The 12389-nt window shown below is 61.1% G+C and overlaps 1 protein-coding gene across 5 annotated transcripts in view; it reads right to left on the reverse strand.

Annotated features, from left to right (window-relative positions):
* Window positions 1–12389, reverse strand: part of PLXNA1 (plexin A1) — a 108731-nt gene that overhangs the window by 25229 nt on the left and 71113 nt on the right. For all 5 annotated transcript variants that reach the window (XM_080605965.1, XM_080605969.1, XM_080605967.1 and 2 more), the window contains exons 12-21: window positions 12112–12302; window positions 8738–8889; window positions 8270–8390; window positions 7780–7916; window positions 7109–7276; window positions 6102–6195; window positions 5371–5610; window positions 5064–5207; window positions 3967–4201; window positions 2377–2519 (exon numbers count right to left, since the gene is read on the reverse strand). In XM_080605965.1, the coding sequence (XP_080462091.1) occupies window positions 2377–2519; window positions 3967–4201; window positions 5064–5207; window positions 5371–5610; window positions 6102–6195; window positions 7109–7276; window positions 7780–7916; window positions 8270–8390; window positions 8738–8889; window positions 12112–12302 (1625 nt within the window). The remainder of the gene's footprint in view (window positions 1–2376; window positions 2520–3966; window positions 4202–5063; window positions 5208–5370; window positions 5611–6101; window positions 6196–7108; window positions 7277–7779; window positions 7917–8269; window positions 8391–8737; window positions 8890–12111; window positions 12303–12389) is intronic.

The raw sequence follows: 12389 nt of genomic DNA on the forward strand, positions 1-12389 counted from the left end.
CACGAGGAGCGTCGGTGCCCTGAGCAACAACTGCTCCATCGGGAGACAGCCAGATCCGACCCGAGCTGCATCTCCGTGAGAGGAGCAGCTGGAGCTCAACAAGCTGGGAAATGGGCCCCGTCCAACAGCAGCCATCGGACGGGGACTTTGGGAAGAGCACAAGGGGATGAGCAAAGCCCATCATCGCACGCAGCCCGCGCCCAGCGCTGCACACACGCGCCGCCCCGCTGCCTCCCCGCCTGGCTGGGCCGCCGTGTTTAACTTGCTGATCATTAGCAGAAATACATGAACAATACCGAATTAAATATTTAATCAGGCTTAAATTCACACAAAGCAACAAACCTCCCCCCAACAAACCTAAAGAGAAAGGGAACTGGTAATGACAGTGTAATACTTGGCTGTGGATTAGCGGGTGCGTGAGCAAGCGCCGTCTCCCTCCCAGCACTCGCAACAGCTAATGTTACACTCGGAGTAAAGAGACAAATAAAAGCAAACCTGATTAAATTATATGAAGCTTGCACAACTGTAGTTGCTTTATTTAATCTTTTCTTTTTTTTTTTTTGGCTCCTATGGAACTTTAACCCCTTGTTCCCCTGGCAATGCTGAGCCTGGATGCTCTCCCCGGTGGGATGTTTTGAATTAGGAGCTGGGAGTGGAGCAACTCCTGCCTGCCCTCCCCCCGCAGCCGATGCACAATTACTCCCCTGCGATTTCCTTTCCAGAGCTCTGGTTTGATACCGTTTCCACCCTTCTCCCCCTTGGAAGGGATTGCAGCATCTGACAGATGCTGCCAGGAGAGGTTTCTGTTCCCCCTCCCACCACGGCACCCCCTCCACGCGCCTGCTGCGGGGGCTCTGCCACAGCCCGGCACCACCGCCCCCACCTCGCCCCGGCCCTTCAGGGAAAAAACCTTCAGAGCAAGAGCAGAGCAGAGCAGAGCACCAGGCTTCCACATGGACAGGAAGGGCCGTGCCCGAGGGAGGGCTGCTTTCACACCCGCTGCGCTGCTCCCCGCGGGTGCAATGGCTCTGAGCAGCTGGGAAACCTGAGCTGCAGGGGGAAATCCACGGAAGCAGGGTCCCCACCGCCTCCGGAGCTGGGATTAGGGAGCAGGCATGGGGCCAGCTCCCCACGCCGTGGCCATGCTGGCTGACAACGCCAGCACGTGCACTTGCAGGTGGTACAAGCGTGTTGCATCGTAACCAGTACCCGTGCATCCTGCACCAGGGCCGGCTGCTTCCCCTAAATACGTCGCGAAGCCCGCATCAACATTAATTCCCTCGCCAGGCCAGCAGCAAGAGAAAGCTAAGGTTTAACCCCCCTTGTTTCTCCAAGCAGGAGCGGCCTCAGCAGCCCTGCAAAGGAGCAGCCAGTTGCTGTGCCCCAAATTCACCAGGCGTGGGGAGAGGAGAGGGAGCTGGGTTGGGGCGCGGGGGCAGGACACCCGGGTAGGGCCCCGCATGGGGAAACGGAGCCGGGGCAGCAGGTGATGTTGGACAAGTCTGCTGGCAAAGAGTGGCCAGTCAGGCATCAAACAAATCCAATTGAATAAAGCAAGTGCCGTAGAAAATGACAGCAGCAATGATATTAATATAAATATTGATATTAATGTCAGGGAGCGCAGTAACCGCTCAGCGGCCAGGCTGTGCTCACGGTGGCTGCCACGCGGCGAGATGCTCTTTGCCGCGCGAGGCTGGGGCAGTGGCCAAGCCCATCGCGTGTCCCTCCAGCTCCGCCGTGCCCACACCAGCAGGAGCCTCGGGCTTCATTGCAGGGCTCCAGCACCGCTGGATGAGCTGCAGGTGCCCCAGCAGTGGGAAGCACGAGCTGGCACGGGGTTTTCACAGACCCAAATAAAAGGGGACGTGGGTATCCACCACCCACACGTGGTGGTTTTGGATGTATGCCCCCAATACTTGATCCACAAAGTTTCCTCTGCCCCTCCTGCGATGCAACCACCAGCCTTGCGAGCACAGAAGCAGCAGCAATTGCCTTCCTTCATTATTCCGACCCCACACCCCCAAAACACTTTGCTCTCCCTGCTCTTTGCTGTTTACCCACTCCATTGCCTCGGGGTGGGCTCAATCCCTGTTTTGGCAAAGGTTAGCTATGGAAACAGGGTATTTCTGCCCACCTTCGCCAGCCTGTGTCCCTCAGTGTCTGCTTGAGGACCAAAGCATCTCTCCAGCCTTACACTTACAACATCCTACTCTGAAACCCCCAAAACTCCTTTTTCACAGCTGACAACAAGTTGCAAGGGAGGCAGATGAGCATCACCACCCTACAAATCCTCGCCTTTCCAGGGCAGGCATCCCAGAGGCATGCCCCCAGCATGAACCACCGCAGAGACAGACAGACAGACGCACGGCACCCCACCTCCATCTCCTTCAGCACGGGGTGGTCTTCTATCCCGGGGAAGAGAACCCGCATGGCGTACGTGCGGTAATCCAGGAAGGGGATGCCGGCCCCGTCCAGGTCGTTTGTCAGTTCGTTAATGTCAGTCTGCAGCTCGGCAAAAGCTGGAGGGGAAAAAGCAGAATTGAGCAACGCGGCCCCGAGCCCCAGCACGCAGCTTTGCCACCCAGCCTCTGCTGTGCCCCCGACACCCGACAGATGGGTCTCAAGGCAGCTCGCAGGCTCAAGCCAGATCCGCATCCCCCTCCTCGGGCAAGGCTATTGAATCTGTTCCCATTTCATAGATGGAGGAAGAAAAACCGAGCTGCGGACAGAGGGGATGCTCTCCCCAGAAGAAACCAAGTGGTAGATCTGAGAACAGGACCACCGGGTCCCAAGGGGCTCCAGTCCCCCTTGCTCAGCCCTCGCACGCTCCCAGGGATCCTGCGGGCAGCCCGGGCTTGAGGAAAGCCAGAGCTTCTGGGGGAAACGTTAGCCGAAACCACAAGAATGTCCTCATTTTGTTTTGACCTAAATACTACTGGAGAGAAGAGCTGAACACACCCACCCCAGCACCTCCCGAGCCGAGGCGAGCCAGCTCCGATTCCCAGGGGAAAGCAGCGCGGGGGGGTCCTGAACCTTTAATTGCACCTACAGGGAAAAGCCGACAGAGAGGAGTCCGGGAGATGCACCGGGGAAAGATGGGGGGGGAGCTGGGGGTGGGGGGAGCAAACCCTCAGAAAAATCAAATTAATGGCACTTTAAAGGGAGCTGAAAGCACAGCACAGGACTGCAGGCTCGTCAGCCTGATGAGAAAAAACAAACCGTCAGCTTGAAAGGCGTGCTATCTTATCTGTAACTAGTGGGACTAGAAAAGAGAAAAGGCAGGGAAGAGATTGTGCCTTTTAATTAAAAGCAGATCCTTTTATCTGCCAGCTGTGGAAGACAAGACACCAGCCCCTCCACCAGCTCCCTCCCCTCTCCCTGTCACCATCGCCATCCGCATGCCTGTTTGGGGACGGGGATTTGGGGAAGCAAAGGGTTTTTCTTTCTTTCTTCCCCTTTTTTTATCATCTTGTTTTAGGTGCCTGCTCCATCGTCAGCCTCCGGGCTGGTTGGAGCTGTGGTTGGCAAGGTCGGGGCCTCGGGAGCCAGCTCAGGGGGATAATGGGCAATTAGGTTTTATCAGCAGGATCATACAGGGAATTCTGTCCAATTTCTCAGCATCCGTCTGTCACGTAATGAGAGACCAATTGCCCGCTCACAGGCAGCCCCCGCTACCTTCCCTGCTCCCTTTTCTCGTGTTTGGAGGGGAACGCGAGAAAAGAAGGAAAAGGGGAATTCCTTAACTTGTTGGAAAAATCCCCAAATTCCACCCAAAATGAGTCCAGATAGGAGCAGGAGAGCCCGCAGGGTGTCAGGACAGAGGAGGGGGATGGAGACAGGAGGCAGAGGGCCCGATTCTGGCCCCGCTAACTGAGGCTGGTAAGGGACAACTGCATCTCACGGTGCCGGCCACTGCCCCCCGACCCAAGACAAAGCCCAGCTCCGCTGAGGACCAGGGCCGCTCACCCTCTTTGCACTCGAGGGCCACCCGGGACTCCAGGTTGTCCATCTGCAGCTGGAGGCGCTTCAGGGTGCGGTCGGCGTCCCGGGACTTGCGCTTGTAGGCGATGAGGACAATGATGATGATGAGGAGCAGCAGGCCGCCCCCGCCGCCGATGCCGATGATGGCTGGCAGGGTGAGCAGGCTGTCCGAGTAGATCTGCAGCGTCCCCGGGGAGAACTCGAACCCCCCGGCCTTAATCTGCGCCACGGGGAAAACGAAAAGGGCCGGGAGTCAAGGGTGCACGTGCCCTCCTGCCACGCCTGCTGCCCTGGGAGCCACCAGGAGCCCGGGGGATGTGGGGAAACGTGGAGGATCCCTCTAAACCCTATGGGGCACGGGGCGCACGGCAGCTCGGAGCAGCACGGCGCGCTGCGATGGGATGCAGGACGCACGCTGCTGCGCCGCCGCCGCGCGCGCACGGAGCAGGCAGGGAGTTTGATGTCTCATTCAGACAGCGTTACGAGAACAGATGGGATGTGAAGCAAGTTCCCTGACGGATGGGGAGCCTGGGGGGACGGCACCAGGTCCCTTTCAAGCAGGCAGAGGCCGCGCAGAGCTGGAGCGCCAGCACTGCTGTGCGACAACCTGACACGCACGGGGTCTCGCTTACAGCACGGGTAGGGACTGGGGAAGGGGTGGGCAAGGGGTGGGAACCCCCCCCTGCACGGCACCGGCTGTGCCTTGGCACCCAGCAGGGATGGGGGGATGTTGGCAGGGCCAGCAGGGATGTGGGAATGCCTGGCTGAGTGTGCCAGGGAGAGGACAAAGTATTTGGTCCTATCAAACACACAGTTAGGGAGAGCGATGCCTGGGGAGCAGGATCAAGGCTCCCGAGGGCTGCATCCACACCGAGCATCATCTGAGGACAAGCACCCAGCGCGGGCAGTGCTGGGATACAGACACGTGGGGACACGTGGGACACCCAACCAGGGCCATGAGAAAAAAGGCACCGGTGCCCCAAACGCCAGCTGGTTTCCAGCCATGGCCGCATCCCCAGAGCAAAACCCTTTGTTTTCTCCCCCCCACCTCCTGCGCGGTGCCCGGGAGGGGTCCCGCTTACCGTGACTTTGTGCTGGCCCGTAAGGTTGGGCGACTCGCAGAGGAGCTGGGTCTCAGACACAGTCAGGGTGCAGGGAGTGTCCCCGATCAGCACCGTGTAGTTCAAGCGGGAGTTCCCGGCACCCGGAGGGAGCAGGTTCCTGCCCTTTGAGGGAACGAAGAAGGAGACAGTCAGCTCTCGTGCAACGGGGAATGCTCCAAAACCTCATCACGGAGCCAATTTGTGCCCTCGCAGCGAAAGACTTTGCCCCAGGAGAGACAAGAGCCCCCTCGGTGGGGGAACATGCCCCGGGTGCCCGCTGCCTTACCTTGAGGATGAGGGGAGAGCTGGGCTTCAGCTCCAGCATCCCCGTGGGGCTGAGTGGTTCGAAGACAGGGTCCGGGTAGTAGACGAAGTTGGTGGTGTTGACGATCAGCAGGGCCTGGACGTTATCCATGATGAAGCCGATCTCGTCCGGGCGGTCGCCGACCTCTGGAGGGCTCCGCTCGGGGTTGTCGATGGAGGGCGCATAGCACACCATGGTGGTGTCGTTGTACACCGTGCAGTTCTGCGGGAGGCACGGACCCGGATCAGACCTGCTCCTGGCAGCAAGGTCAGGATCTGACCCCACAGAAATCTCCCGCAAGCACTGGCTCTGCCTTCCCTCTGGCAACAGGACTGATTTGGGTTCGCCTTCCCTATGCCATAATGTCGACAGGGCCACACGTGCCACCCTAGCAGCTGTGTTTCAGGGGCAGAGGGGGACTTCTGTTTGCAACGGGTGTGTGATGGGTGGTGGGTGGGAGCTTGCTGGGGATGGGATCTTTGTCCTGCAGACATCCCACAAACCTCCCATCATTTTTGCATGTTAATATCCCATCCTGGCAGTGCCTGGCCCGAGGCCCTGAAGAGGTATCGCTGCATCTCTTGGGGGTGCAGCCCCTGGACACCACCCCTTCCACAGCATCACACGTGAGAGGAGGGGATGTGCTTTATGCCACGTGTTGCAGAGAGATGGCATCCCTCTTCCTTGTGCCCTGCCTCCCCAGCACCACTTACATTCTCCCTTTCAGAGCTGCAGTACTTGGCCCGGATCTTGGGCTCCTTGATGGTAGCCAGGTTGGTGCCAGTCACAGTCAGCAGCGTCCCACCACTAGAGACAGAGACAACGGGTTAGGAGAAACGGCCGTGACCCTGGGTCCCCACTTCTGGGAGAGAAACGCCCACCCTCAGCAGCCAGACACCCATCTGCCGCAGCCTGGCTGCACTGCGCTACCTCCAGGGACCTGTTATGCCCCTCCAGGGACCTGGTATCCCACCCAGATGCCACCGTGGCCAGCAGGATCTGGCATTGACCAGCACCAAATCAACTCAGCCAATCCAGGAGACAAGCAGAGATACAAAAACCTGCTCAATACCACTAACATCCCACCCTGTGTCTGCATGGGCTCCGAATGCAGCTCCCAGTAAAGAAACCCAAGCATCTATGATGGGAAAGTGTCACTAGCAAGAGGTCCTCTCCGCCACCCCCTTTCTCCATGGTGACAGGGAGAGGGTGCCAGGGCAGGCTGATCCCTGCGGGCTTTTCTCCACCGCTGGGAATTAAAAGCCCCGCAAGTCCCGGAGAGCTCGGCCATGGCCCTGGGGAGCTCGTGCCTCATCAGCACCCTGGGGAAGCTTTCCCTCGGCGCAAGCGCTTAATGGATTCCTTCGCCTCCTCTCCAGCCAATTCAAACCTTTTAGAAAAATATGTAAACATTTCAAAAATCCCCCGATGGGAAATACTTTAATTTTATTCGCTGCCACCAAATGTCACGCTGAAATTAAGCAGATCCGAAGCGCTCTCCGCTCTTGCCCCCTGCCAGGCTGAGCGCTGCGGGCCAGGAGCTCGCAGGCACCCGGTGCCAAGCCATTCCTCGCGCTCCTCTCGTCGCACCTCTGGAGCACGGCCCGGTGGATATTGCGGCAGCGCCGAGAAACACCCGACAGGAGCGGGGATCCGTGCAGAGCGGAGCCCTCCCCGCATCCCACCGCCTCCCTGCAGGCTCCCCGCGGGCACCTCTCACCTGTTGATGCTCCACTCGGGATCGATCTTTTGGATAGTGGGGTCCTCCGTGTAGTTGTACTTCACCTCCGGGTTGCTCAGCTCTGCCCGGTTGATGTTGATGAGGATGGGGGACCCGCCGGGGGTGTGCCCGGGGGGCGTCCTGCAGCGGATCTCGCGGGCGCTTCTCCTGGGGCAGAAATGTGGCAAGAGTTGGGCACCACGAAGGCGGAAGGCAGTGGCACCCAGGGGTGCCCAGGCACCCCCACCCCCCCCCCATGCCCTGTCCCTTGTGAAAGTGCCGGGAGGGAAAAGGAGGAGAGAAAAAGAAACTCAAGAAATGAAACAAAAGGCAGCCGGGAAAGGCTGAGCAGCTCCTGAGCGTTCCCATTGCGCGGCTGCTGCAAACAGCAGCGATTAGGGCTGATAACCAGTAATTACCGCAGGAAAATATTTAAAGAGCCGCTCCATTATCATCCCTAATCTAAAAATTATCCACTTCATGCCTCAGGGCTTTGTGCTTTTAGAGAAAAATCCCTGTTCTTTGGGCTCTTCCTGGAGCCTCTGACACAAAGAGGTTTCGGAGGGAGAGGCTCCTCCAGGCACCCGCGGGATGTGGCTGCTCTGTCTGGGGGTCCCACTGCCCCTGGAGCTCCCACCTCCTGTCCCCCTGCACCCTGCGTGCCCCCTCACCATGAGAAGGCACAGGGCCGTCCCCCGATGGTGACGGTGACGTTGCTGCCAGCATTCAGGTGGCTTCCTTCGATGGCGATCCAGGTGCCGCCGGAGAGAGGGCCCCGGGCGGGGATCACTCGGGAGAAGGTGGGCGTCTGCCGAGGGAAAGGAACAGCCCCGGGAGCTCAAGGGCCAGCTCCAAAACCGGGTCTCAAAGCAGCCCCGAGCAGGGACGCAGCTTGCCCCAAAGGAGAGGGACCCATGGGGCAGTGATGGGGCACGGCGTCAGGGGCAGACAGTGCCAGCAGGACTGCAGGGACAGCCGTGGAGAAACGCAACCAGCACGACCAAACCCTGCCCAGAGCAACCCCAGAAGAACCGGGGCCAGTTTTCCAACAGTCAGCTCAGAGGCAGCCCCCAGACGCCCAGCACTGCCCCCGTCCCACAGCAGCCACCCCCACACGGTGCCAGCCCTGTCCCCGGCACGGGGGACGATGCCGGCCCTTACCACGAAGGTGAAGCTCTTGGGCGAGGTGGCGCGGTAGCTGGGGGAGCAGTCCTGGATGCACACCTCCACCCGCGCGTCGTGGACCTTGCTCGGGCTGGCATCGCCGATTTCACACACGATCCTAAAAGACACGGGGAAGAAACCTCCAGTGCCCTGGCACTGAGACACTCCCTGTGTGCTGAAGGGGAAAACCAGCCTCAAAAACAAGACCGCTCTGGCACCACGCAAAGGTCCCAGATGCAACGGGGTCACTAAGAAACCACGGCGGTGGCTGTTGGTTACTGCCAGACCCGAGGAGAGCTCCCCCAGCATCTTCAGGCTCCTTGCCAGAGCCCAGAGCAACCGTGTCCAGCAGATCCTCGTCTCTCTGGCAGTGCCACGTTTCCTGTGGGCACGGGCACCCCAAGACCCCCGTCCCCCGTGCCCCGAGGTGACCCGGAGCGCGCCCAGCCCTCGGCGGGCACTTACTGCTCGGCGCTGATGTACTCGCTCTCGATGGGGATGCACATCACTTTGCCCACTCGAACTCCCCAGCGCACGTCTTCAAACTTGAGGCCCAGGTTCTCTCCGGTGATGGTCAGGCGGGTCCCTCCTTGCCTGGGGCCCGTCTCAGGTGACAGCTAGGGGACAGCACAGCACGTCAGCCGAGGGACCGGAGCCGGCAGGCGCCACCGGCTGCGGTCGCGGCGCACCGGGATGCACAGCGAGGAGCAGATGAGCTGTGCTAACAGCAGAGCATCTGCAGGAAAGACTTCCCAAACGACAGCCGTGTTCACACCGCCGCCAAGGAACAAGGGAGGAGGTGCCGGATGCAGCGGGCTGGGTCCTGGACGCCCTGCTGCAGATGGAGCCACCCCACAGGTGACAAGGACAGGGACAGGAAGGAGACAGGGTAGCACCAACATGTCTCCAACCAAGCCAAACAGCGCAGACACACGTGGATTCGCCTTTGGGCAGGTCTCTTATACAAGGGGATGAGGGTCCCAAGATGTCCCCAAAGGAGAAACCATCCCCACCATGTCCCCGCTGGAGCGGCAGAGCCAGCGGTGGCCCCGCGGGAAGCCCTCTCCTCCTTCACCACGCAGCCGGCGGTGGGCAGAAGGGGGAACACAGGTCCTGCTCGCCCCCGTCGGGCTTCTCTCTGCCAGCAAACCCCGTGCCAAGGCTGGCTGGCTGCTGGAGAGCCTCCGCCCCGCGCCGCGCCTCATTTACCAGGATGATTCCCAATAAAGCGGACAGGTGTGGCCTGACAAGAGGCAGCGGGATGACGGATGAACGGAGAGGCGCGGGCCCACCGCTGCCTCCAACGAGGCAATTACGGGCGATTTTACACCGGCGCTCGCTAGCCCCGGGGCCCAGCGCACACCTGCAGCGCTAAGCAGAATTAATGGCAGGGCTGCGTGTGCCCGGGCTGGGACGGGAGATGGGGCTGGTGGCACGGAGATGGAGAGGGAGCGGGGAAAAAGCAGCTGCGAGCAGGAGGTGAGGAAGAGAGGAAGGCAGGCTGGGTCGGTCCAGGAGGAAGGTGCATCTTGATCGAGGAGAAGGGACCCTTTGGAGGGAGGTGATGCCTTCTCTGCTCGTGCTGTCTTCCAGCTCTGCCAGAGGTCTCCTCGAGCACGGGGAAATCTCTCCGCTTGCACTCAGGCAGACACCTGGCCAGCCTCGCCCTACGGCTGCGCTCACGCGACAAGTGAGCATGCACCAGCTCGCTGCATTCCTGGTGGCTCCGGGCAGCTGCAAGCCGGGGCCGGCGCCAGCTGGATGCTCCTGCTCCTCGCGCACAGCTCGCTCCTGGACGCGGCCCCACAGCGAGGGAAGGCGGACGAGCGGAGGGAGGGAAGCGTGCGGCAGCGGCCATCCTCCACATCCCCTGTCCCGATGGGCAGCACAGAGCCAGGGGTCACTTCTCAGCTGCAGTGATCACTTCTGGGGTTAACCACCATCGCCTCCACGTTTGCACGAGGCTCCTCGCCTTCAGCACGGCCAAATGCTGCTCTGCACAAAGCCCAGCACGGGGACATGTCCCGGGGCAGTGGCGGAGCTAGCACCAGCACCCTGGGGCACACAGCAAACCCGAGGCACCCACATCTCCCGGTTTACACGGTGGCAAAACCCTCCTGGGCTTTGGGGCGCTGCGGTTTGCCTAAAGCCAGCAGAGCCCCCTGTGAAAGCCCGGGATCAGGGCTCAGCACAGCAGCTGCAGCCAGCGATCAGATTTGCTCTTCCCCCTCCGCCGGGGTGGCTGGCGAGGAGCGGCTGTTTGTTTGGTATTCCTAAACGAGTGTTAAAAGCTGCTCCGGCGTGTTAGATTCCTCTTTCTCCGCGGCAAACCTGACAAGGGCCACGCGTTCGGGGAGAAACGAGCCCGGGAAAGGGATGACCCCGCTGGCTGCGCAGCACAGGAAGGTCACAGCTAAACAAGCCGCGTGGGAGCGGGGCGCTGGCAAGGAGGGCAGAGCCTGCCCCGAGTGCCCCCCTCCACCTCCGAACCCCCAGCCCCACAAACAGCACCGCTCTTCTGCTAATTGGTTTCACAGGGTCCTTTTAAATCAACAGGCAAATGGCTCCAGCGGGCACGAGTTGCTCACTCCCAGCTTGGGCAGCTGCAGCACGGACACGGGGAGCCGGGGCAGCGGACGGCCCTGGGAAAGGACTTCACTCTGGGGGTGACAGCCAGCACCAGGCAGGTTTGTAGGGCTGCTTCTTCCCCTCACCAAGTGACGGGCAAGACCATGGGTAAAGAACCGTGGTCATCTCCCAGCCCAGCTGCACCAGCTGTGAATACAGCTGCTCCCCTGCACTGTGCTGGAGACAGGCTCCAGGCCCTTCCGAAATCTCTGTAGGACTCCCATTTCCTCACACCCCGTGCTGGCCCGGCTGCTCCCTGCCCACAACCAGGACAGGGCTGCGGAAAGCAGCAGCAGGAGGCTGCTGGAGGAGCACCACGCCAACAGCCGCACGCACCTGCACCGACCGCCAGCTCGCAGCAGCCCCGGGGCACAGCCCAGAGCTGCACCAAGGTCATGCCCCCCTGCTAACAGACCCATTTATGCCCCATCTGCAATTAGTGCAAAACTGGGTAACGATGCAGGGCTGGAGAGCCCGCTGCCGAGGCCAGCCACCAGCTGCTGCTTGGAAGCTGCGGGGTGCGTGAGGATGCTTGCAGCTCGCAGCCCCAGCCACCCTCAGGGGTACCCCGGGACACCTCGGGGCTGGAGCTGTCACAGGGAGCCCCATCAGCAGGACGGCAGCAGCAACGAGCAGCCCCAGAGATGATTTCCAGAAGCCCGTTAGCCCCAGCTGGGACCAGGCTGCCCAGGCTCGATGCAGGCACTGGGATTCAGCCCCGCTCCCAAAAGGAAGGGACCCGCAGGCAGCCCCCAGACCTGCGGGAGGAAAGCCCCCTCTCCTTTCCAGCTTCCATCAGATAAGACACAGAAACCCAAACAGATCAGATAACGGTGCTAAGACTGCAGTAATTAACACCGGCAGTGCCTGCCTGCCCCGCGAGCCGTGGGCAAGCGGAACGCGGCACACGGATTTACCCGCCGAGCCCCTCCTGACGCGCCTGGGGCCCGGCCCTACAGACACGTTAACATTAATGCTCGCAATCTGACTGAACGAGGGCCATAAGAGCTGCCAGAGAGGGGGGATGATGAACTGCTGGCCCCAGCGACAAGGCGAGGAGCAGCCCAGATCCACGGCTTTCCCCGGATCCTCCATCCACGCGCAGGAGGAACAGGGGGAACCTCGGAGACGGGCCCACAAAAGCCAACCCCCGGCCGCTCTGACGTGCCACCGGAGAGCTCTGTCCCCACTCCCACCCCGTCCCCGCGTACCTTGGTGATCTTGGGGTCGGTGCAGCGGCTGTTGCCGCTGCTGGCGTGCATCCAGCTGCTCTCGGGGGCCAGGCAGTGCTGCCGCAGCGAGCAGCGCTTCTCCGACACGCACCAGCCGCACTCGAAGCGCGGGTCGGCCTTGAGGCACAGCCCGCAGCTCTCCCGCAAGGCCGAGCACTTGTACAGGTGGGCTGCAACGGCAGGAAGGGCACGGGGGTCAGCACGGCCCCCCCCAGCCCCAGTATGGGGGCACGGGGCTCCGGGGAGGAGGGCACCCG

The sequence above is a fragment of the Anser brachyrhynchus genome (assembly GCF_964034855.1).
Source record: "Anser brachyrhynchus genome assembly, chromosome: 10".
Classification (NCBI taxonomy): domain Eukaryota; kingdom Metazoa; phylum Chordata; class Aves; order Anseriformes; family Anatidae; genus Anser; species Anser brachyrhynchus.